Here is a 24,709-nt window from a genome sequence, read left to right as displayed (position 1 = left end):
AATATGTTCTCATTGCCATACAAGGATTTGGTGAGATTGCTGTCATATTTCCTAAAGTATCTGGAGCTCCTAGGAGGAAAACTGGAAAATGAGTACAAATAATGAGGCACAGTCTGCTTAACTCATCCCCATCACACTGTGGCATAGACCTTGGAAAAATAAGAAGGCGGTAGGCTCTCCATGTCTAGATATACTGCTATACAAGGCGCAAGAAGCGTTATCTACAGGGTGCTGAGGCCACGTTGTCCCCCTTCATCGTAGATGGAAACACCCACTTGCCAGTCTGGTTTTCCTACCCATGCCTTCTCTACTACCATTGAATTTTTAAAAGATAGCCAGTGGAGGGTGTAGCTGTGTTCCCCGGGTCCTTGAGTTGCCTTGTGTCAGTGGGGAAACTGCTCTGCCTCCTTAATCACACTTGTGGACCCAGTCAGTGCCCGAAGGAAGGACTAAAGGGATCTAAACTGGGTGATTGAATTTATTCCAGCTCTGTTTTGGGAAGCCATGGAAACCTGGGGTGAGGGGGGAGAAAGAGAAAGAAAGAGGGAAGGAGGGAGAGAGGGGAGATGGAAAGTAGTAAGTCCAAGAAGAGTGGCAAAGGGAAGAAAATAAGGAACATATGTAGAGAATAATATTACTAGCTAAGGGACTCTCGGTGAATTTCCTTAAAGTCCGTAGGGAGAGGGGTCCTTATCCCCTATGTTTTGGGAATGATTTGATTAAGGATGCTAAGCAGACACTTGAAAGTGTAAGCTTGTTCAGCTAGAATCCTTGATGGACCATTACTCATTTTACAAAATTAAGCCAAATCTCTCTTTCCCTCTTCCCCTCTCTCCTAGCTGTTTTGCTTTGCTAAGTGATCAGACATGGATCTTATTCCCAAGATGTTTATTTATAGCCTTAGAGAGATAAGACATTTAAAACAAGTAGGAATGCAGTAAAATCCGTAATCGAAGTCCAGATAATGAGCGCAGGAGTTCAGAGAGCGAAGATGTAATTTCCAGTCACGGTGGGCAGGAGATTATGATTGTCATATTTTGGGGCTTACTATTTAGTAAGAATTCCTCAGTAGATGGGGATGGAATGGGAAAGGGCCCTTTCCCGGCTAAGCGGTTGGCAGGAATGTATCAGGGAGGTATTGTAAGGGGGAGGTGGGAGCAACCAATGACATTAGATTGTTCTGACTGGAGGAAAGGGCACACAAGCATAGTGAGAAAGGTGTTTCGTGGTAGGTGGGGCCCTAATCTGCAAGGCCTTGAATGTCAATGGTCACAGCTCATGACCTTGTTAGAAATAGCCTGATTCACTGCAAAAGACAGCGAACAGGCAGAGGCTGGGTCCACCCCCAAGGCTGGCGCAGGAGCCTCGAGGGAGTCTAGGCTGACAGACGCAGCATTGGAAGGGACAGGCATGGGGATATGGCAACAGATGACACACAGTCACCTAGGCAGGGAGAGCTGGTATGTCAGGGTAGGTGACAATCGCCAGGTCGGGAGGAGCTGGTACTGAGAAATGTAGAAACAGGTGGCACGGAGAAATGCCATCAGGAGTGAGGGAATAAGAAAGTGTGTCAGCAGTTAGAAGGCTCCAGCTGCTCCACTCAGGTTTACAGGCAGACTTCCAAGCTCTGGAAGGAGGAAAGAGTGGAATGGAAAGCAAGAAGCAGGGCCCCCACCCTAGAGGGACCAGGCAGATTTCCAAGCCAGGAGTCAGACCTGGAACGGGGGGCCTGCCTAGCAGTAGGAGCGGCTCGTTGCTCCGTTCCAGAGTGCTGAGCGAAGGGCTTCTCATTCCTTCTGCATAAGGTTATGACTGCTCTTCGATGTGCGGTCTGCAGGTGGGGGCAAAGATCCCAGCTGCGTGGAGGGGAGGCTGCAGATGCTGGAGGAGAGGCAGGGTCCACTGCTGGCTAAGGAGTTGGGGCTTCCTTTGGTTGGCGAAAGGTGAAGAATGGAAAAGTGAAGACAAGTGGCTATCTTAATTAGAGCTGTATTTCTGAAAGATTCATTTGATGCTAGTGTGTCAAATGAGTTAAGTGAATCCTACCGTCACAAATTTCTTCTCTTCCTCTTCTCAAGTACTTCTCCAATATGTTCACTTCTCTAAACACATCTTTCTAATGCTGTGGGTTAAACAAAACATAGTGTTAAAATTAGCATATTAAGTTAACTAATATAATACTCATCTCACCTGTTTCTTTTTATATTTTTAATGTGGCTTCTAGAAAAGTTAAAATTATGTCAGTAGCTCACGTTATATCTCCATGGGAGCAGTGCCCCTTGAATCCTTTCTCCATATCACAGTCAGATCTTTTTAAAATACAAGTCTTCTCATGTAACTCAGCTGTGTGGAACCTTTCTATGGTCTCCACGGTGCCCAGGATCAAGTCCAGACTCTTCAACGTGGCTCCCAAGCTCTTGTCGTCCGACGCTGACCTCATCTCTCAACTACCCTTCCTCACCACAGTCATCCTTCAGGCAGATTAAATCATCCAGTGTTCTGTCTATGAAATTACTCCGTTCTCTTCCACATTCATGCCACACCCCTTCCTGAACTGAGCATTTCTCGCCCTTCTCATTGGCTAACTTTTGCTTCCTTTCCATTGAAGTCGCAGCTTTAGACCTCCCTGACTCCTTGACTCTAGAATAGGTGCCTCTCCTTGATGCTTCTGGCCCCGCCATGTGTGTGCGGCGTCATAGCCGCCTCACATTCTCGGCAAGGTCTTATTTACCTGCCTCTGTCCTCCCTAGACTGTACGTTCTTTGAAAGCAAGGACTCTGTGTTGACCCCACTGCATGTCCAACACCCAGCACAGTACCTGGGCCATAGCAGCGACTTGCATGATTGTGTGAATGAAGAAATGGGGCCATCGTGCCAGGCAGTACCACCTAACCCAAGACAGTGGTACTAGGAATGAAAAGGATAAGACACTCATGAAAGAGCCAGTAAGGATGTAATTCTTGAGTGCTGGCAATGGTGTGAATGCACCTCTAGTTACTAATAGGTATGAAGAACTGCTGAACTTTATCAGGTGCCAAAAGTTCTAAATAATAGAAGCAACAGCAAAGAGGCAGACAAGTGTTCTAAGAACAAAAGTGTATTCTTACTTTATTTTATTATTTTTTATTGTTTTTTAAAATTTTATTTTATTTTTTAATTTTTTAATAATTTTATTATGTTATGTTAGTCACCATACAGTACATCCCCAGTTTTTGATGCAATGTTCCATGATTCATTATTTGCGTATAACACCCAGTGCACCATGCAATATGTGCCCTCCTTAATACCATCACCAGTCTATCCCAGTCCCCCACCCCCTCCCCTCTGAAGCCTTCAGTTTGTTTCCCAGAGTCCACAGTCTCTCATGGTTCATTCCCCTTTCTTTTTACCCCCCTTTCATTTTTCCCTTCCTTCTCCTACCCATCTTCCTATTTCTTATGTTCCATAAATGAGTGAAACCATATGATAATTATCTTTCTCTGCTTGACTTATTTCGCTTAGCATAATCTTCTCCAGTCCCGTCCATGTTGCTGCAAATGTTGGGTAATCGTTCTTTTTGATGGCTGAGTAATATTCCATTGTATATATGGACAACATCTTCTTAATCCAGTCATCTGTTGAAGGGCATCTTGGCTCCTTCCACAATTTAGCTATTGTGGACAATGCTGCTATGAACATTGGGGTGCATATGGCCCTTCTCTTCACTACGTCTGTACCTTTGCGGTAAACACCCACTAGTGTAATTGCTGGATCATAGGGTAGCTCAATTTTTAACTTTTTAAGGGACCTCCACACTGTTTTCCAAAGTGGCTGTACCAACTTGCATTCCCACCAGCAGTGTGAGAGGGATCCCCTTTCTCCACATCCTCTCCAACATTTGTTGTTTCCTGCCTTGTCAATTTTTGCCACTCTAACTGGCATAAGGTGGTATCTCAAGGTGGTTTTGATTTGAATTTCCCTGATGGCTAATGATGTTGAACATTTTTTCATGTGTCTGTTAGCCATTTGTATGTCTTCATTGGAAAAGTGTCTGTTCATATCTTCTGCACATTTTTTGATTCGATTATTTGTTTCCCATGTATTGAGTTTGAGAAGTTCTTTGTAGACCTTGGATACTAATCTTTTATCTCTAGTGTCATTTGCAAATATCTTCTCCCATTCCGTGGGCTGCCTCTTAGTTTTTTTGACTGTTTCCTTGGCTGTGCAGAAGCTTTTTATCTTGATGAAGTCCCACAAGTTCATTTTTTCTTTTGTTTCTCTTGCCTTTGGAGATGTGTCATGAAAAAAGCTGCTGTGGCCGATGTCAAAGAGGTTGCAGCCTATGTTCTCCTCTAGGATTTTGATGGATTCCTATCTCACATCGATGTCTTTCATCCATTTGGAGTTTATCTTTGTGTATGGTGTGAGAGAGTGGTCAAGTTTCATTCTTTTGCATGTAGCTGTCCAATTTTCTCAGCACCATTTATTGAAGAGACTGTCTTTTTTCCACTGGATGTTTTTTCCTGTTTTATCAAAGATTAGTTGCCCAAAGAGCCGAGGGTCCATTTCTGGGTTCTCTATTCTGTTCCGTTGGTCTATGTGTCTGTTTTTGTGCCAGTACCATGCTGTCTTTGTGATCACAGCTTTGTAGTACAGCTTGAAATCCGGCATTGAGATGCCCCCAGCTTCGTTTTTCCTTTTCAACAATTCCTTGGCGATTCAGAGCCTTTTCTGGTTCCACACAAATTTAAGGGCTGTTTGTTCCAGTTCTTTGAAAAATGTCATTGGTATTTTGATTGGGATGTCATTGAAAGTGTAGATTGCTCTGGGTAGCATAGACATTTTAACTATGTTTATTCTTTCAATCCATGGGCATGAAATATTTTTCCATCTTTTTGTGTCTTCTTCAATGTCTTTCAAGAGTGATTTATAGTTTCTAGAATATAGATCCTTTATGTCTCTGGTTAAGTTAATTCCGAGATAACGTATGATTTTTGGTGCTATTGTAAATGGGATGGATTCCCTAATTTCTCTTTCTTCAGTCTCATTGTTCGTGTATAGAAAGGCAACTGATTTCTGAGCATTGATTTTGTATCCCGCCACATTACTGAATTGCTCTATAACTTCTAGTAGTTTGGGGGTGGAGTCTTTTGGGTTTTCCATATAGAGTATCATGTCATCTGCAAAGAGAGACAGATTGACTTCTTTGCCAGTTTGGATACCTTTTATCCCTTTTTGTTGTCTGATTGCTGTTGCAAGGACTTCTAGTACTATGTTGAATAATAGTGGCAAGAGTGGGCATCCTTGTCGTGCTCCTGATCTTAAGGGAAAGGCTTTCGCCTTTTCCGCATTGAGAATGATATTCGCCGTAGGCTTTTCATAGATGGTTTTTATGAGATTGAGGAATGTACCCTCTATCCCTACACTCTGAAGGGTTTTAATCAGGAAAGGATGCTGTATTTTGTCAAATGCTTTTTTTGCATCAATTGAGAGGATCATATGGTTCTTGACTCTTTTTTTGTTGATACGATCTGTCATACCGGTCGATTTGCGAATGTTGAGCCACACTTGCATCCCAGGGATGAATCCCACTTGGGCTTCATGGATAATCCTTTTAATGTACTGTTGGATCCTATTAGCTAGGATCTTGTTGAGATTTTTGGCGTCCATATTCATCAGGGATATCGGTCTGTAATTCTCCTTTTTGATGGGGTCTTTGCCTGGTTTGGGGATCAAGGTAATACTGGCCTCAGAATGAGTTTGGTAGTTTTCCTTCTGTTTCTATTTTTTGAAAAGTCTTCGGGAGAATAGGTATTATTTCTTCTTTGAATGTTTGGTAGAATTCCCCGGGGAATCCGTCAGGCCCTGGACTCTTGTTTTTGGGGAGGTTTTTGATCACTGCTTCAATCTCTTCATAATTAATTGGTCTGTTTAAATAATCAATTTCTTCTTGTTTCAGTCTTGGTAGTTTATAGGTTTCCAGGAAGGCATCCCTTTCTTCCAGGTTGCTAAAGCTGTTGATAAAAGTTTCTAAGGATCCTTCCTATTTCATTGGTGTTGGTTGTGATCTCTCCCCTTTCATTCATAATTTTATTAATTTGGGTCCTTTCTCTATTCTTTTGAATAAGTCTGGCCAGTGGCTTATCGATCTTATTTATTCTTTCAAAGAACCAGCGTCCAGTTCTGTTGATCTGCTCTACTGTGCTTCTGGTTTGTAATTCATTGATCTCTGCTCTAATCTTGATCATCTGCCTTCTCGTGCATGGGTTAGGCCTGTTCTTCTGTTCCAGCTCCAGCTTCTTGAGGTGAGAATATAAAAACTGCATTTTAGATTTTTCTATTCTTTTTTTTTTTTAAGATTTTATTTATTTATTTGACAGAGATAGAGACAGCCAGCGAGAGAGGGAACACAAGCAAGGGGAGTGGGAGGGGAAGAAGCAGGCTCATAGTGGAGAAGCCTGACGTGGGGCTCGATCCCGTAACACGGGGATCACGCCCTGAGCCGAAGGCAGACGCTTAACCGCTGTGCCACCCAGGCGCTCCAGATTTTTCTATTCTTTTGAGTGAGGCTTGGATGGCTATGTATTTTTCCCCTTAGGACTGCCTTTGCAGTGTCCCATAGGTTTGGACCGATGTGTTTTCATTCTCGTTGGTCTCCAAAAATTGTTTAAACTGATTTTTAATTTCCTGGTTTACCCAATCATTCTTGAGCAGGATGGTTCTTAGTCTCCAAGTGTTTGAGTTTCTTCCAAATTTTTCCTTGTGATTGAGTTCCAGTTTCAAAGCATTGTGGTCTGAGAATATGCGGGGAATAATTTCAGTCTTTTGGTATTGGTTGAGACCTGTTTTGTGACCCAGTATATGGTCTATTCTGGAGAAAGTTCCATGTGCATTCGAAAAGAGTGAGTATTCTGTTGTTCTGGGGGGTAGTGTTCTGTATATATCTATGAGGTCCATCTGGTCCAGTATGTCATTCAAAGCTCTTGTTTCTTTGTTGATTTTCTGCTTAGGTGATCTGTCTATTGCTGAGAGTGGAGTGTTGAGGTCCCCTACTATTAATGTATTATTATCTATATGTCTCTTTATTCTGGTTAAGAGTTGGCTTGTGTATCTAGCTGCTCCCCTGTTGGGGGCATAGATATTTATAATTGTCATATCCACTTGTTGGATACATCCTTTAAGAATCATATAGTGTCCTTCTGTATCTCAAACTACAGTCTTTAGTTTGAAATCTAATCTGTCTGATACGAGAATTGCTACCCCAGCTTTCTTTTGAGGTCCATTGGCATGAAAAATGCTTTTCCATCCCTTCACTTTCAGTCTGGATGTATCTTTACGTTCAAAATGAATCTCTTGTAGACAGCAAATGGATGGGTCATGTCTTTTTATCCAATCTGCAACCCTGGGGCGTTTTATGGGAGCATTTAGGCCATTCACATTGAGAGTGATTATTGGGAGATATGATTTTAATGATGTCATGTTGCCTGTGAAGTCTTTGTTTCTATAGATAGTAAATTTCTGTTCTGTATCACTCTTGGGGCCTTTTTACTTTTATAGAACTCCCCTTAATATCTCATGTAGGGCTGGTTTGGTGGTTACAAACTCCTTCAGTTTCTGCCAATTTTGGAAGGTCTTTATTTCTCCATCAATTCTGAATCACAGCCTTGCTGGATAAAGGATCGTTGGCTGCATGTTCTTCTCAGATAGAGCTTTGAAAATACCCTGCCAACCCTTCCTAGCATGTCAGGTCTCTGTAGACAGGTCTGACGTTATTCTGATATTTTTCCCTCTGTACGTAAGGATTTTCTTCCCCCTGGCCACTCTCAGTACTGTATCCTTGGATCTAATATTTGCGAATTGCACTATGACGTGACGTGGTGTAGGTCTGTTCTCATTGACCTTGGGAGGGGTCCTCTCTGCCTCTTGGGCATGAATGCTTGTTTCCTTTGCCAGGTTAGGGAAGTTCTCAGCTACAATTTGTTCAAATATCTCTTCTAGACCTCTCTCTTTCTCCACTCCCTCGGGGATGCCGATGATTCTGACATTGGAACGTTTCATTGAGTCAGTAATCTCCCGTAATCTACATTCTTGAGATTGGATTTTTTCGAGCCAAGTTTCTGTTTTAGCTTTCTCTTCTACCATCCCATCCTCCAATTCACTAATTGATTCTTCTGCCTCATTTACCCTGGCCATCAGAGCATCTAGTTTAGACTGCATTTGATTCATAGCATTTTTAATTTCTGCCAGATTCGCTCTCATTTCTGCCCTTAGAGATTCTATATTCTCATTAATATTTTCGTTAATATTTTTTTCAATCCTACACATCATCTTGACCATTGTTACTCTGAACTCCTGTTATTTAAAATTTTAATTCCAATGTTGTTAACATATGGTGTTATATTATATGTTTCAGGTGTATCGTGTAGTGATTCAGTAATTCTGTATATTACCCAGTGCTCATCAATGTAAATGCAAAAGTGTATTCTTTTGAAAGTAGAATGATTTTTGAAGTCAAAAGACTTGGGTCTTCTGCAGGACACGGCTTTGCATTTACATTGTCTTTGTGGTCTTGGCATTTCATTTTCTTAGGTTATAAAATGGAGCTAGTACCTCTACTTTGGGGGTTGTGGTGAGGATTAAGGAAACGAATATGTGTACAATCAGTTTGTAAACTGCAGTGATGGGAAGCGTTAGCCAATTACCAATGCAAACATACTTACGCCTTCAAATAGGTGGTATTCATGCTACGGTGACTACATTGTACATAATCCCGACCTACACCCGAGGCATGTAAACCTCAAATAAGCCACCCTAGCACAGAGGAACTTGGATAGTCTACACTAGGTGAAGCGACCTGTTTCCATCAGTATGACTCAGGGAAAGCTCTGGTGAGCGAGTGAGTGGGAGGTGCAGGGGCACATGCGCCCAGGGCGTGTGGCTGGGCTGGGCGGCCTGCTTCTCTCTGCCTGGTCTATGACGACCTTCCATTTGACCCCTAAGCTTGGGCTCATGCCTTTCCCTCTGCTTGGATTGCTCTCTTCTTCCTGTCTGCCCTGCTTCCCTAAACCCCTTCTGCATCACCTGGAAATTCTGTTCCTACCTCCAGTCTGTTCCTACCTCACAGCCTCTAGTGTCTAAAGTTGCCTTTTTCTCCTCTCAGAAGAGAGCCCACTGTCTGGTCTTCTCTCCCACCCCCTGATCGGGTACAGCACTAACACAGAGTATTTCCAAGGTGGGGCTTGAGAGAGACCCTTCCATCCAGCCTGTGTTCTTGCCCCCAGACACGTGCCAGACTCTCACCTGGGCTGTGCCAGGATGGCTGCTCTAAGTGGGACAACCTGCAGCACTAGCATTCTGACTTGGAATTTAGTCTGGATGGTTCCATAGAAGGCCATAGTCACACCCTTCCCTTTGCCTGCTGACTTTGTTCATTTGTTTGTTGGCCTCCCTTACTGGTCCAGGGCCAGTATGTATAATTCAGTGCTTTACACGTACAATGCGCTCTGGTAAAGTCATTAAAATAGTTATATATTTACCTGAATCTTCACAGAGGATTATCTGAGGGATTATAGGATTACAAAAAATAAAACAAAAGCATGCCTCGTGTTTCTAAGGGACATATATCCGGTTGGCATGTTACACTATTACGATGAGTTAGTGCTCACAAAGTGAAGATACAGCACCGCTTCTCTTTTAGGAAAAATGAGCAGCCTATTTGGCATGGTTTGTGAACTAGGGGCCACGCCTAGGATTCTGTTTGATCTATGATTCCTCTAAGTCTGGGGCCTTCCCTTACTCTGTTCCCTCTGCCTGGATGGCTCTCCCCTTTTTTCTACGACTTCTGATTCCAGATTGGCTTTCAGATCTTACCTTAGAGACCATTTTCTCTGGGAATAATTCCCTAAATCTTATAGGCACAGCCTGTACCTCCCAATAGCGACCTTTCTGTCAGCATTTATCATACTGTAACGTACATGCTTTGTCGGTTTCTCCATTCAATCCATTAGCACCAGGAGGCAGGTACTGCAACTGTCTTGTTGAAAACTGTTTCCGCAATGCCTACCTAGCACAGTGCCTGATACATAGTAGGTGCTTTGTAAACATTCGTTGCATGAATGAGTTAATAAATAGGTAAAGGAATGACTTTTAGAGCCCAGAACAATTTTCGAATCAGAGTACATCAGAGTAAATCTTCGAATATTATGCTCTAGCCTCTAGCTAAATGTCTCTCTTACCTTTACTGATTTTGTTCTATTTCATAGGTATATTAATTGGAATATAGGTTGGGCTGCTTGTAACAGAAAGCCAAATTTATAACACTTTAAACGGGAATTCTATTTCTCTCTTGCAAAACAGTCCAGAGACAGGCAGTCCAGGACTGGTCTGGCAACTTTGTTCTATGAGATACTAGAGCCAGGCTTTTTCTGTCTTGCTGCTCCTCCTTGCTAGGATGCTGACCTTGTCCACAGGGTTACCTGTTATGACAACATCCTGGGAGGTCCACTTTTGTCCTGGAATCCTTGGATTCTACACCCACGGTGAATTTAATCTCTTTTCAGTACCTGGAACTGATTCTAGGGCCTTCTGCCCCGTCTTAGGGCAGCTTGAGTCTGGTGTAGATTTATAGAACTAATCCAACTGAGGAATTTCTCACTGCTTGCCCAATCCCCACTTACCCTGCAAGCCTTTTCAGGTGGGGAAGACCAAAAACTTAGCAAAAGTTGGGCACATACACCAAGAACACCAGCTGGTCTGCATGCTAAGGTCACGCAGCCTTCAGCCAAGGGTGGTGTGGTTTCCTGTGGCATAGGATGTGCTAATGTCATAGGATGACATCCTGGCAAGTTACAGGAGAGACAGTCCTTTGAATGATGTAAAATATATGACCTGTTTGGCTATGAGGAAAAAGTCTATTACTTATTTTGTTATAAGGTTGCCATGTAACTCACAATTGCTCTGTCGTTTCTTTACAGTGCTTTTATGTTATTTCAGAGAGCAGTCATTATCTTCTATGATTAAAGTTCAAGATGAAGGCCAGCCTATCAATTCTCGGTCCTACAGCACACACACACACACACACACACACACACACACACGCACACACACACACACGCACATGCGCACATTATCTTTGACGGAAAAAGGGTGAGGACTATATGGAGCTTTCTAGAGCAGTAGCTATTAGCCTATCTAGAAGATCCTGAATAAACCAAGGTAATGACTCCACCCGTCTCCTGCCCCAAATTAAACACATTTTCATCCTATAAACTTTACTTCACATTTTAGACAAACCAGGATCAGCATGGGTTAGCATGAGTTGATTCTGCCCGTGTAACAGGCAAATAACAAGAACCAAAGATCTGTCTAAATTTGTTCCTGGCAAAGGCAATATATGAGATATTTTCTGGTTTTTAAAAAGACATTAGATAATTGATATACAATCCACAATCGGTTCTCCAAAGTGGTAAAATTCACTTTCCTTTGTGTTCTTGTGTGTTTCTGTGGGAGTCGTTCCCATTTGCAGCATATTGACTAGTTACTGTTAAAGTGATACGCCGATATATATGGTTTTCTTTTCTTTCCACCTTCTCAAAAGTTCTCCTTTAAGGCAGAAACTTTCCATTCTTGGTTTCATCCAAAAGACAAATATTTCTGGGAAAACACTGCATTTAAGCTATTCAGCAATTCTAGTGTTATGTAACTGACCACACTAAAACTTTCAATTAACTTTGGTTACATTTTATTGGTTGTCACAGAATAGAATGACCGGTGATAATTAAAAAAAAAAATTACATGTTTTTAAACAGGGAAAATCCTTTTGAAATATGTGTAGCATCTTGTGATAATGACAAGTCCGTTGACTGTATTCCAAGACTGACTTGAGTGTATTTGAGAATTTTTAATCACAGTGAGCTTTCCTTCCGCATTGGTTTCCGTAACTCAAGCTCTCCTTGTTCTTCTTCCCCTCTTGCTCTCCGCTCTGGTTACTTTTGTGTGGGGCTCGGCTGTGGGTGCATCTTGAGACTGTTCAGAGTCTGCTTCTCTTCCACTCGGGGAATCATGTGAATTCATGGTTTCAAACAACTTCCTGTATACATAGTAACTTGCAACTGCTTTCTTCATGTCTAGTCTTTATCTTTCCTTCCTGTCACTCTTCAGTATCTTTTTCTTTCTCCCCAGAAATGAGCTGATAATATTTCTTTCCGAAAGCAGAAAGTCCTTTCCATTTTCTCTTTATTTCCATGTCCCCTCGACAATCCCAGTCTTAAAACCTTGCAGGTTTTTTCTTTCCCCTCTCATTTACTTGCAACATGCTGCCTATCATTAAGTTGCAACATTTATTTTTCCAAAATGTCACCCCGATTCCTTTTTTTTTTCAAAACCCTAGTGTCAGCCTAGGTGTTAATTGCTTGGCATGTACTTTACTGTATTGTTTCCTATCAGATCGCTCTATCTCCGTGCTGTCCCCCTCTGACTAACCTATGGACAAGTAGTATAATCATCTTGTTCACCCTCTGTTTCATCATTTCGATTTCCTCTGAAGAAAAATTCCAGAATCTCTGCCATCCAGCTACTTTATCTGAACCTCATGTCCCTTGACTATATGAATCTTTTCTCCAACCAAATACCATCCTTTGACCTGCCACCTCTCCTGCTGAAAGTCCATCTCTTCTTCCCCTAGTCCATGCTTCTCTTTTTCCTCAGAGGTCGTGGTCAACACAATCTCAATAAAAACTGCAGTGATCTGCAAGTCCTTTAGGAATGTGTGCCTCCTAATGGAGGTGGTCGTGTCCTCTCAGTGACACATTGCTCACTTGGCTCTGTTGTCTTCATCTGGACTTGCTCATCTGTGGCTTTCTGAAGTCATTTTCCAGTGTCTCCCCTGATGTCCTTTCTTTGATTTTAGAGTACAAACAACCTTAAGGTAGAGACAACATCTAAGATTTATTTATATTACTCAACAACAATTACAAAGCACTTCCTGAATTTACAGCATGGCTTTATCTATGAGTCTGTACCTATCAATCGATCATAGTTATTTACTGAGCGTCTCCCATGTGCTAGATACTGTGGGAGGTGCTAGAGAACCATGAAGAGAGCAAAAATTAAATTGCTTCTGCCCTCATAGAGTTTGGGGGAAACAGACATTTATCAAATAATCATACAATGAAATGTAAAATCATGACTGTGGTAGAGTTACAAAGAGAAGATCATGGTGCCAGGAGAGCACATAATAAGCGGATTTAACCCAGTTGGGAGAGGAGAAGAGGGAGGGATGTCCCAAGAAGGAGAATCACAGGTGTAAGGGCTCTGTAATGGACAGGGGCCCGATGTAGTGAAGACATGGAAAGAAGACTGGGGTTGCTGGAGCCCAGAGAATGTATGTAGAATAGAGCGGAAGGAGGCTGGGGCCAACCTGGGGAAGGCCCTGTGGGATAGGAAGAGGATTTAGGTTTTTATCCTTAGCAATGGCGAGACATTGGAGGGATTTAAGAATAGGAGGGGATGCTATCGTGATTTGAAAATACCACTCTGGTCACTGGGTGGAGGTGGAATGAGGTGGTCAAGGACACCAGGCACAGTACCTTTCTGTGCTGTGTAGCAACTCAGTAAATGTTGCTCATTGACTGAACAGTTTGTGGGGCTCGCAGTTCTTTCTGGGTTCACTGCATCACGAATTTTTGGCTTCAAGCTGGAAAATCTTGAGTTACTTGGTATATGCATCTGAGTTTTAATGTACGCAGGCTCCTTTAGCTTTTGCAAATTGTGGATCTGACCAAAACAACAGCAGACAACATTCACCGAGAATTTCTCTTGGTGCTGGATACTGTGCGAAAGGCTTGGTGTGTATTATCTCATTTAATTCTCAGTGTGGGCCATCGAGGAAGGTGTTTGTATCCCTATTTTGTGTGGGCTTAGGGATGTGAAAGATCTTGCTTCAGAGAGGAGCGAGGGCTCTAGGACTCACATCTCGGTGTTTCTGACAGCAGCCATCACTCTTAGCCACGATGTTCTAGCAGTTGTGGTTCATTCACGCTTTCGGTACCATTTCAACACCATTATTATAGAAAAAGGATGTTCCTTTAGCCCTGAAACAAGATATGATTTGGCCAATTGCCCTGCAGCTCCTCCCAGAATCTTGGTCAAAGCCCTTCATGGCATTGGGTCACCCATCCTCCGCTTTGCAGAAGGTTTTATTATAAATCACACAGACCTGGCATCATGTCTGAGCTGACTGTTGTATGTTTTGATCTTTTCAACCATCTGAATAAATCTCTGTCCTTTTTTCTTTTACAGAAATCTATAATTAGATGAGATAATAATGCTCATTAGCCCAAGTTACAAATAGTATTCCAATAACCAACTTCTTCCTCAGGCAAGCATCATCAACATCAATTAAGAGTAAGTGCCAGCAATTGGTAAACTATTAGTTGAAAAATGTTTGCCGTCATGGCCAGAGGAGTCCTTTGCCTTTGGCCTGCCATCTGTCTGGTGCTGTTAATGTTTCTTCTGTCTTCATCTTCTCCCCCCTGTGGCAGGCTCTTCTTTAGCTGTAAGAGGTCCATCTCAAATTGGCTTGTAATTCGCTTGCCTAAATAACAGAACATAATAACAGAGCATTGAGAATTTTTAATTTATAGTATCTCTATGATGATTAGTAAAAACACTTTGGGCCCTCAGAAAATGGAAGCAAGTCATCTTTGACCAAGCGTGACTGGTTCTTTACCCTTTGCAAAGCAAGGTCAAAAGTTCAAGCAAAGGGGAGGTGAATGGGGCAATCCTAGTTAGCAGAGCTGGGAGCAACCATAGTGGGATGCCCAGCTGATTGTGGGAGGCCGAATATGGAAAGTTCATTGATGAACCACCCAGCCTGCAAGACTGAAGAAGAGAGAGAAGTGTTTCGTAGGGAGGTTGGAAGGATTCAGTCATTTGCAGTTTGACCATACATTGGTATTGTTGGAGGAAGGGAGTCAAGAATTAGCAGATTTATTTGCTTATGTCCTCCACCAAAAAGTTTTAGGGAACTACAAATTGCTGAAGATATAGTTTATAAATAAAATATTGCAAAAGGACCATTGTTGATTTCACTCAAAGCAGGAAAGGTTTTCAAACTCGTCTGTTTAGGTAAGGGCTGTGGACAAGGAGAGGCGATATGCACTCGGCGCTGCTAGGGTGTGGAAGGAGAATCCTGACCTCTTGCTTTTTAGTTTTTTTTCACATATTTGTTGTTGTTATTCTTACTGCTCTCTTAGGACTGTTTTCCTCTAAAGTTTTGACTGGGCCTAAGACATTATGGTCCAGCATTGAGTTTGAGGACAAAACCAAGGTCCTCCCATGCCTTCCCATGTCAGGCTGATGTCGCCCCTTTCCAGGCAAGTTTGTAAGTACTTATTTCCAAGCACAATGTCCTTTATACCTGCACTGCCCTTATTTTTCTGTCATGCAGTACAATCTACTATCCAAGCAAACACTCAAACATGGAAAGAACATGCTAGGAAGGAGTGTGGGGTAAGGAGGGAAGAAGCTGCTTTTTTATTCAAGTCCTCTTATATTCCGAGAACTCAATTTGGTGCTTTCTATAATAGTTTATTTAACACTCCTGATAAGCTTGAAGGGGAACAGATGAGGACACTGTGAGAAGTGAGGGTCAGACTCTTGGTTGGAAGGCTTCTAGAACTGAGATTCAAACTCTGGCTCAGATGCCAGATGTCCCCTCACCCAGGCACGTAAGTATTACTTCATGTCACGCTGCCTACATAAGTACACTCTACCATAGTTTTTGTATTTTTCACTTTTTCTTGCAGCCAGACAGGTAGAATAAATACAGGAGGGTGTGGTGTCGGCGAGGCCAGTGACGCATAAAGGAATGAAGGGGATATATGAACTACATATTTCCACTGGTAGGTTGATTCTGTTAAAGAATCAGCTGCTTATCTGCTCCTAACCAGCTGTCTCTCTATTGGCTCTGGTGAAACTGTAAAGTAAGAAAGTTTTCCCCTCCAATTTGGGGTTCTTCCATATATCTGTCCTCTTTCCTGTGAAATCCTGGGATCCTTGTATTGCTACTGACTTATCAGTGACCACCAAATGTGGCAACATAAAATGATTCCTAGCAATAGCCCGTGCTTTAAGGATCCATCTTTGCTTCCCTCCCCACATCAAATTTTTTAAGTGTACAGCACATAATGTTAACTGTAAGCACAATGTTGTACAGTAGATCTCCAGAACTTTTTCATCTTGAATAACTGAAACTTTACACACATTGAACAGCAACTCCCTATTTCACCCTTCCCCCAGCCCGACAACCACCACTCTTCTTTCTTTCTTTCTTTCTTTCTTTCTTTCTTTCTTTCTTTCTTTCTTTCTTTCTTTCTTTCTTTTTCTTTCTTTCTTTCCTTTCTTTCCTTTCTTTCCTTAAGATTTTTATTTATTTGTCAGAGAGAGAGAGCGAGCACAAGCAGGGGGAACAACAGGCAGAGGGAGAAGCAGGCTTCTCACTGAGCAGAGAGCCTGACGCCTGACTTGATCCCAGGACCCCGGGATCATGACCTGAGCTGAAGGGAGATGCTTAACCGACTGAGCCACCCACGTGCCCCGTGTACTTTCTGCTTCTATGAGTTGGACTACTTTAGATGCCTCACATAAGTGAAATCATGCAGTGTTTGTCCTTCTGTGACTGGCTTATTTCACTTAGCATTATGCTGTCGAGGTCCTTCCATATTATAGGCATAGGACAGGATTTCCTTCTTTTTATTTTATTTTTTTAAAGATTTTATTTATTTATTTGACAGAGAGGCAGACAGCCAGCGAGAGAGGGAACACAGGCAGGGGGAGTGGGAGAGGAAGAAGCAGGCTCCCAGCTGAGGAGCCTGATGTGGGGCTCGATCCCAGAACGCCGGGATCACGCCCTGAGCCGAAGGCAGTCGTTAAGACTGAGCTACCCAGGCGCCCCAGGATTTCCTTCTTTTTAAGAGATGAATACTGTTCCGTTGTAGGTGTGTCCATGTCACATTTCCTTCATTCGTTCACCCATTGATGGGCAGTTAGGTTGCTTCCACGTCTCGGCTATTAAGAATAGCACTGCAATGATCATGGAAATGCACATACCTCTTTGAGATCCTCATTTCAGTGTTTTGGATGAATATGCAGAGGTGGGATTGCTGGGTCATTAGGTAGTTCTATTTTTAGTTTATCAAGGAAACTCGGAACTCTTTTCCGTAATGGCTGGAATTTATATTCCTACCACCAGTGTACAAGGTTTCCTTCCCTCCACATTTGAGCTAACATTGTTTTCTTTGTTTGAATAATGGCCATCCTTACAGGTATGAGGTGATATCTTATTGTGGTTTTGATTTCCAGCTCCCCAATGATTAGGCACATTAAGCATCTCTTCATGTACCTGTTGGCCATTTGTATCTCCTCTTTGGAGAAATGTTTATCCAAGTCCTGTGCCCATTTTTAAAGTGGGTTATTTTGTTTGTTTTGCGTGTCTTTTCTTTTCTATTGAGCTATAGAAGTTCCTTATGTATTATGGATATCAACTCCTTATCTGATATGTTGTTTGCAGATATTTTCTCCCATTTGGTTTCTTGCCTTTTCACTCTGTTAGATTGTTTCCTTTGCTATGGAGAAGCTTTTTAGTTTGATCTAGTCTTGCTCATCTATTTTCGCTTTTGTTGCCTATGCCTGTGGTCTCATAGCCGTGAACTCATCACCATGACCAATGTTATGAAGCTTCTCCCCTATGTATTCTAGGAATTTGCTGGATCTCCAGTTTTCCCAGCACCATTTGTTGAAGAGACCATCCCCTCCCCATTGTTTATTCTTGGCACCCTTGTCAAAGATCAGTTGACTCTATATGTTTGGGTTTATTTCTGGGTTATTAGTTCCATTGTTTTACTGTCTGTCATTATGGCGGTTCCTCACTATTTTAATTACTATAGCTTAGTAATATGTTTTGAAATCAGAAACTGGGACACTTCCAACTTTGTTCTTTTTCAAGATTGCTTTGGCTATAAAGTATCCTTTGTGGTTCCATGTGAATTTTAGGATTTTTTTTTCTATTTCTGTAAAAAATGTTATTTTAATTTTGTTAGGAATTGCATTGAATCTGTAGTTTGCTTGGGGTAAGCATGGATATTTTAACAATATTAGGCCTTCAAATTCATGAACACAAGGTGTCTTTCCATTTATTTGTGTCTACAAGCAAATAGTCAGAACTAATAGGTGAATTTATTAAAGTTGCAGGATGCAAAATCAACACATAAAAATCAATTGCATTTCTACACACTAACAATGAACAATCCAAAAACAAAATTTAGAAATCAGTGCTGTTTACAATAGCATCAAAAAGAATAAAAACGTATGAAAAAACTAAACCAAAGACATGAAAGACTTGTACACTGAAAATTATAAAACATTGCTGGTCTCCTTTTAACAAAACTTGACCTGTCCTCCTAGGACCATGCTAGGTAACCGGTCATGGGCAAGGTAATCTGGTAAATAAATTCAAACTTAATTATAAATGGCTTACTGGTTTATCCTTCCCACTTCTTGGCCAGGAGTATTTTAACCCAAAGATATGTGCAATGTGGTAATACTGTCTGAGCTGCCTACAGGTGAAATATTTTTAAATGAATATTTTAAAAATGGTAAAATGCAACACTTGATTGCACTATCTAGTATGACCAGACTTTTTTTTTTTTTTGTGGCTCAGCGTTTGAACAAAATCACATACATTATCAGTATAAATACAAACAGTTATTCTTGGAAAACCTCTCCAAAATTTTGATATAATTTAGTAAGAAGACATGCTTTCAGATTTCCCCACGTTGCATACATACACAACTTTACAGTGAGTCTGGGAGGGAGTGGAGTAACACGGGAATGGAACAGGTTTTGATCACTTACCATGTGATCATTTGCATACATTTTTCATTTAATCCTTCTTCAAACGTAGGAGATAGTTTGTCCCATTTTACAGATGAGGAAACTAAGGCTCAGGGAGGTAGCACCCAAGTTCACTCTTTTTTTTTTTTTAAAGATTTATTTATTTATTTGTGAGAGAGAGAGCGCGCGCGAGCGAGCAGGGGTTGGGCCAGAGGGAGAGGAGAGGGAGAATCCCAAGCAGACTCCGAGTTGAGCACGGAGCCCGATGTGGGGCTGGAATCCCAAGACCCCGAGACCACTGCCAGAGCCGAAACCAAGAGTTAGATGGCCAACCGACTGGGCCGCCTGGGCGCCCCATGTCCAAGTTCACTCTTAATGTAAGTGTGGATTCGAAGCTGGATCCACTTGCTTTGAAGCCTGTGTTTTCTCTTTATACACCAGGTGGCCAGCCAGGGAATTGGTGGAGTAGAGAAGAGGGCGATGAGATCTGAAACCTGAGTGGGGCCTTGTGAGTTATAAGCTTCTCTGTCTGGGAAGGCTTCCTGTGAGGGGCGGGGCTGAGAAACTGCTAGATACCCCTGACATGAAAAATTTTCAGCAATCTCCAAATTCACAGCCCCAAATTGGGTTAAAGTAGTCGTGAAGTTAATCTTATAGGTTGCTTAACTGTCCTCAGGGGCATCTTGTGGTCTTTGTGATCACTGAAAAGGTAGGTCCTGTAGGGGTGTATCAGGGGGTTTGGGGACGGCTTACGGAGGAGGCGGGTAGGGCCTCCACATGATTTTCCTCTAGACGCTGGGGACGCTCTGTCCTGGTGATCACAGGAGGGTCTAGTCTGTGTGCTTTTACTTTTTTTAAATAATAGAAACAACCACTTTGGTTTTATAAAAGAGTATGTTGCTGAGCTAGGTAGGTTCTGGTTGTCTGAGGGAAGCTTGGCTGAGTGACTTCAAGATGTTCTCAAGTGTCCACAATCCTTTTGTTTCTCCTTGATGTGCCCTCGCTGTCATTTATTCTGCTCTCCTGGGAACATCAGTACACACGATTCTCTAGCTTTTCAGCTCATCATATATTTATTACGAACCAAATCCTAGCCTTATGCCTTAGCATGGCTTTAGTGAGAGGTCTTTAAAAAGAAATTTAAAGGTGATTGAATCTAATTAGGGGGAATAGTATTACAAACATGAACTCTAAGGTTTTTTGTAATTAGTGTGGAATTCTGTCATGTGCTAAAGTTTGAATACATTATCATCTGGTATCATGCTGTTGATTTATTAAAATGGGATCTAAAAGATGTTATAATCTTTTGTCCTGGTAGCAGATCTGTGGGTTATGACAAAACTCCCTCCGGCAGTCTCCTCACGAAGGGCTCTTTCCTTGCTGTTGTTATCCCCCTGAGTCCCCGCAGTAGGAAAAGTCAAGCCATGGCTGTCTCACAAAGACTCACAGAACCTCCAGGGCCACTGATGGCCCACTTTCCACGCTGTCAGTCCCCGCAAAACCCTTTCCTGCTTCGTCCCTTCCCACTCACAGTGGCCAGTTACTGTGCAGGAGCCTTATCGTAATGGGTGGTAGAAAAAAGTCCGGAGCAATTTCCTGTTGGCAGCATGCTGATGCAGGACCGGGTCCGGCCCCTGGGCATGGGTTTTGGAATATCCTCCGACCATTTCTTTTTTGTCCTAATGAAAAACTTCCTGGCTTGGAGTATTGCTCCTGTCTTCGGGGCAGCTCTGATTTCATCTACATTCAGGAGGTCACAAAAGTTTTCCTGACCCTCCCCTCCCATCCTTTTGGCACTGCTCCCTCCCGCTTTATCTCTTAGCAAAGGAAGAGGACACTCACTTGGATGCCCCCCATAGGGCACCCGGTCCCTTTTTGGCACCTGGTGCCCGTCCAGGAAACCCGAGCACCTTGGAAGGGTTGTTTGCCGCCGGCCGTCGGAGCTGGAGGAACTATTGCATGCTAACTTTATTCATGGGATTTGAGAAAGGGAGAGTGTGCTCGGAGCACAAACAGGAAAGCCTGACATCACGGAGCGGCGGAGCGGCGCGGGGAGGAGTCTGCGGCGCCCTCGCTCGCCGCGCTCCCTTTGTGGCCCGAGTCGCGCGCACCGGCGGCGGCGGCGGCGGCGGCGGCGGCGGGGCCAGCGCGCGGGTCGGTGCTCGCTCGGGCTGCGGCGGCTGCGCGGGCGGTGGGCTGGGGGCGCCGCGGCCGCGCGGGCCGAGACTGCGGGGGCCCCGGAGCAGGGCGCACCATGCCGCGGCCGCGGACCGGAGAGAAAACTGAGAATGAAATTGCTTTGGCAAGCTAAAATGGTAACGAGAGCTCTGCCTTCTCCCGAGGCTTCTCTGGTGGGGAATCTTCTCCCGCTTTCTCTGGGCGTGTTTTGGACTCGGAGCGAACGGAGCCATCCGATCCCCTGCTCGGGAGCTGAGGCTTTCTCGCTCTGCTTTGTATGCCTTCCTCTCGGCGTGTCTTCTCCCTTTCATCGACACCTCCTTTCTCGCCAGTAGCCTTTGGTGTGTGTGGGGCAGATGTTTGTGGGGAAGGGAAAACTTTTAAGGACAGGGAACAGTTAGTCGGGGTGAACCCGGGAGCGCTTCTGCGTCCCCGCGGCTCTTTAACACAACTTCAGGTTTAGCTGGGGACGTGGAAATCCAGGGGGTCGCTGCACGCCTTTTACTTGAAGCTGCATGATGCTGTGTTGCTTCCCCCCCACCCCCTGCACTTGCCAGATTATTTTACGGAAATAAAAACTTTCTACCCCCGACCGCACTAACTCTTTGAGTCCCAACTCAGCAAGAGGAGAAAAAGACACGGGAAGCATTTCACTTCCAAAGGAGTGAGGACTCTTGGCATTTTAAACACTTGTTTGTGCCTGAGTTTAAAATGTAGTATGCTCAAATAACTGAGCCATTATAAAAGTAGTACCAACTTTTTCTACCAACGAATTCTTTTTCCTTTCATTTATGTGTGTGTGTGTGGAGGGGGGCAGTTAATCAGGACTAAATCCCAGGTTCTTAAGGAAGGGGGAAAAAGACTTAAAAAAAAAACCCTTAGCTATGCGAGTGAGTCTAGGTAAAAGAACTATATGGAAAAGTCCGGAGATCCTGATACCAAAGGAAAGGACTGGAAGCCAAGAAAATTTCAGCATTCCCTCTATCGCAATGTGTCTTGTATTGCTCTGATTGTAATATTTATTTTGAACAGCCCATCTTGTGCCCTGAGTGCTGGTGTAAGCACTAAAGCAGCTGGGATAGATTGTGGTTAGCAGAGAGGAAAAAAAATACTCTTTTTCTTTCTCTTTATCCCACCCCCTGGCAGAGCTCGATTCAGGACTGGGGTGAAGAGGTAGAGGAAGGCGCTGTTTACCATGTCACCCTCAAAAGAGTCCAGATTCAACAGGCTGCCAATAAAGGAGCAAGATGGCTAGGGGTGAGTAAAGCTGGAGAGACTCAGTGTCTGTTGTTCTGTGAATATCATCATTATTTAGCAGAGGCAGGCACTTTTCTTCGTCTTCTTCTTCTCTTTTGGTCTTAAAAAGGAAACAGCCAGTGACCGAGTGTTTGCACTAGCTGTACAGGTCTGTTTTTGTATTTAATGTTTTCCAAAGCATCTTCCTTCGGTTTGTCAATAATTCAGAACCTCTTAGAAACATCTTGAGGTCCTTGGCAAATAGAGTGGGGGTGGCGTGGCAGAAAGTGACACGCAGTAACAGGACCAGAAAGCAGCCCTCTCTTAGACAAGAGCCATAAGCAGTTTGGCCCAGATGGCACCCTTTTCTTTCCCTGTCCTCCCCCTACTGATGCTGACAGACCCTCTCCTCCTGTACCTTCACCCAGTACCCAGAATGCTCAGGGGACACACCATTCCGGATCTGCCTATCTTCCTACTGGGGGGAGGTGGTGGCAGATTTCCTATTGTTACGTCCTCTGTGCAGCCCGTGAGGAGACTAATGCATGCGTCGTGCCCACGATTTCATGTGTGGCGGGCTCAGAGTGCTGGGTCTTTGAAGAAACACTTACGCTTCCATATACAAGACTTTTTCCACAAGGTTCTAAAATCTTGGTTGGGATCATGTGAGTTATCTGTTATCACCTAATGGCTCCTTCAACACGTCCCAGGGAGAAATGGAAAGCTTAGTGACAGGATCACTCCTCGGGCAGATACCAACACCTGGAAGAACGAAGGAATTCTAGATCTGGAGATAGAAGAAATCCTCAGATCCGTGTGAGGTGACACAGAAAGCCTTGAGAGAGAAAGTCAGAGTAGGCTGAAGGGCGGGGATGGAGTGTGGTTTCACCTGGCCTCATTCCAGCCGCACTCAGGCTTCACAGGGGCTGGACTGGAGAGCAGAGCAGAGTACACTTGCATTCAGTCTTCACCGGCTCTGCTTCTCGCAGAATTCAGGGTTTGAGCAGCATTCAAAGGGACGGTGTGAAGGCGGACAGGAAACAAAACTGCCCAGGGCCTCACACTGAGACTACAGGCAACATGTCACCTATAAGTCCCCTGAGTTTCAGGCAGGATGGCCCGCAGCAGTGATTTCCTCCGCTGTGGGTCCGCCGGTCTGCGGACACAGGCCTTCACTGCTCTGGGCTTCCCCAGCTGCCTCGGCTCAGGCCTTTCCTGCTCTGCACTTTGGGCCAAGGTACCACCCACTAGGGCAGTCACCTGTTAGTGACATCTGCGGGCGTGGCCTGGAAAGGTAGGAATCTTGCCTTTGAAAACCGGAGGGCTTCACTTATTAAGCAGGTTCCTTGCGCAGAGTATGACTTTCAAATACAGTAGGTGCCTCCCTGGCAGACCTGGTAGGGAAGGAAGGCAGAACGAGAATTCTGACGAGTCATCCCTTTGTTTTGGGTGGATGTGTGTATGCATTTTATTTAAATGTGGCATTGATGTGGTTTGGCCTGTCTTGGTGTTTCACAATGATTCACAAGTTCTAAGCCAGCTGCCTTGGAAAGGGTCATTACATTTCCTGATGCTGGGTTGTTCCTCTCCTTCTACAGAGACTGATGTTGCTTGGGTGACAGTTTTAGTTTTCAGCCAGCACAACAGCCACGAACGAATAAGCCATGGGGAAGTGGAGGGGTTAACTCTGTAGGCCCCACGCCCACAAAGTGTGGTTTATTGAGATGGTCACAGCTATTTCGTGATTCTCACTGACTGTTCTGTTCGTTGGACTCTGCTTCTCTTCTCCCCCCCACCTCTCAGTGTTCTCAGATTTATACTGAGTGAAGAGTTGGTTCACCCTGGATTCAGCAGTAGAGCTGAGATACTGAGAGGGAGGACAACGTGAAAAGGTTTCTTCTGGTTGATGGCAGACTCTGTCCCTTCCCCTCTAATGCAACAAAGTGTGATTTGCAGCTCCCACCCCAGCCCTCAAGAGCATGTTCTTAGGAACTTTCCAGCTCTGATCCCACTTGTTTTCTTGTCTTAGGTGTCCTGTTGGGAAGCTCTGTTTTTTGTCCTTGGAAATTCCAGACTTAATTAAATGTGACTCAGCCAACTGAGCCATAGTCATTACAAAACCCTTCTTTTTAGGACCGAGTGGCTTCTCCATATTTGTTTTCCTACATTCCAGTAGCCCTTTCAAAATTCTCCAAAGCAACCAGTTTTAGAGCGAACTAGAGCTTGAGGTGAGGGTATTACTGAAATATGTCAATAATCTTATGAGGAGGGTGGTGTTGTGATTATCTTCTTCTTTTCCCCACATAAGGAAACTAATGCCTAGAGAGGTTAAATTGCTTGCCAGGGTCACATTTGTGACAGTGGCAGAGGTTGGATTTGAACCCAGTTGGTTAGTTCCTTGCTGTCAGGAACTGGCTGGAACCTT

At 43.7% G+C, this 24,709-nt stretch overlaps 1 protein-coding gene across 6 annotated transcripts in view; it reads left to right on the top strand.

Moving 5' to 3' along the window:
• The window catches only part of RGL1 (ral guanine nucleotide dissociation stimulator like 1), a 248,238-nt gene that overhangs the window by 107,186 nt on the left and 116,343 nt on the right, over nt 1-24,709 (top strand). For 2 of the 6 annotated variants that reach the window (XM_026509207.4, XM_057315609.1), the window contains exons 1-2: nt 21,054-21,185; nt 22,195-22,305. The exons of 3 other annotated variants lie outside the window; for them this stretch is intronic. In XM_026509207.4, the coding sequence (XP_026364992.1) occupies nt 21,159-21,185; nt 22,195-22,305 (138 nt within the window). In that variant the 5' untranslated portion in view covers nt 21,054-21,158. Of the gene's footprint in view, nt 1-21,053; nt 21,186-22,194; nt 22,306-24,709 lie in introns of those variants that run through there. One more of the 6 variants, XM_057315608.1, reaches the window with a different exon arrangement.

The sequence above is a fragment of the Ursus arctos genome, unplaced genomic scaffold (assembly GCF_023065955.2).
Source record: "Ursus arctos isolate Adak ecotype North America unplaced genomic scaffold, UrsArc2.0 scaffold_2, whole genome shotgun sequence".
Taxonomy (NCBI): Eukaryota; Metazoa; Chordata; class Mammalia; order Carnivora; family Ursidae; genus Ursus; species Ursus arctos.
Note: the sequence above shows the minus strand (reverse complement) of the source record. Positions and strands in the feature narration are given on the sequence as shown.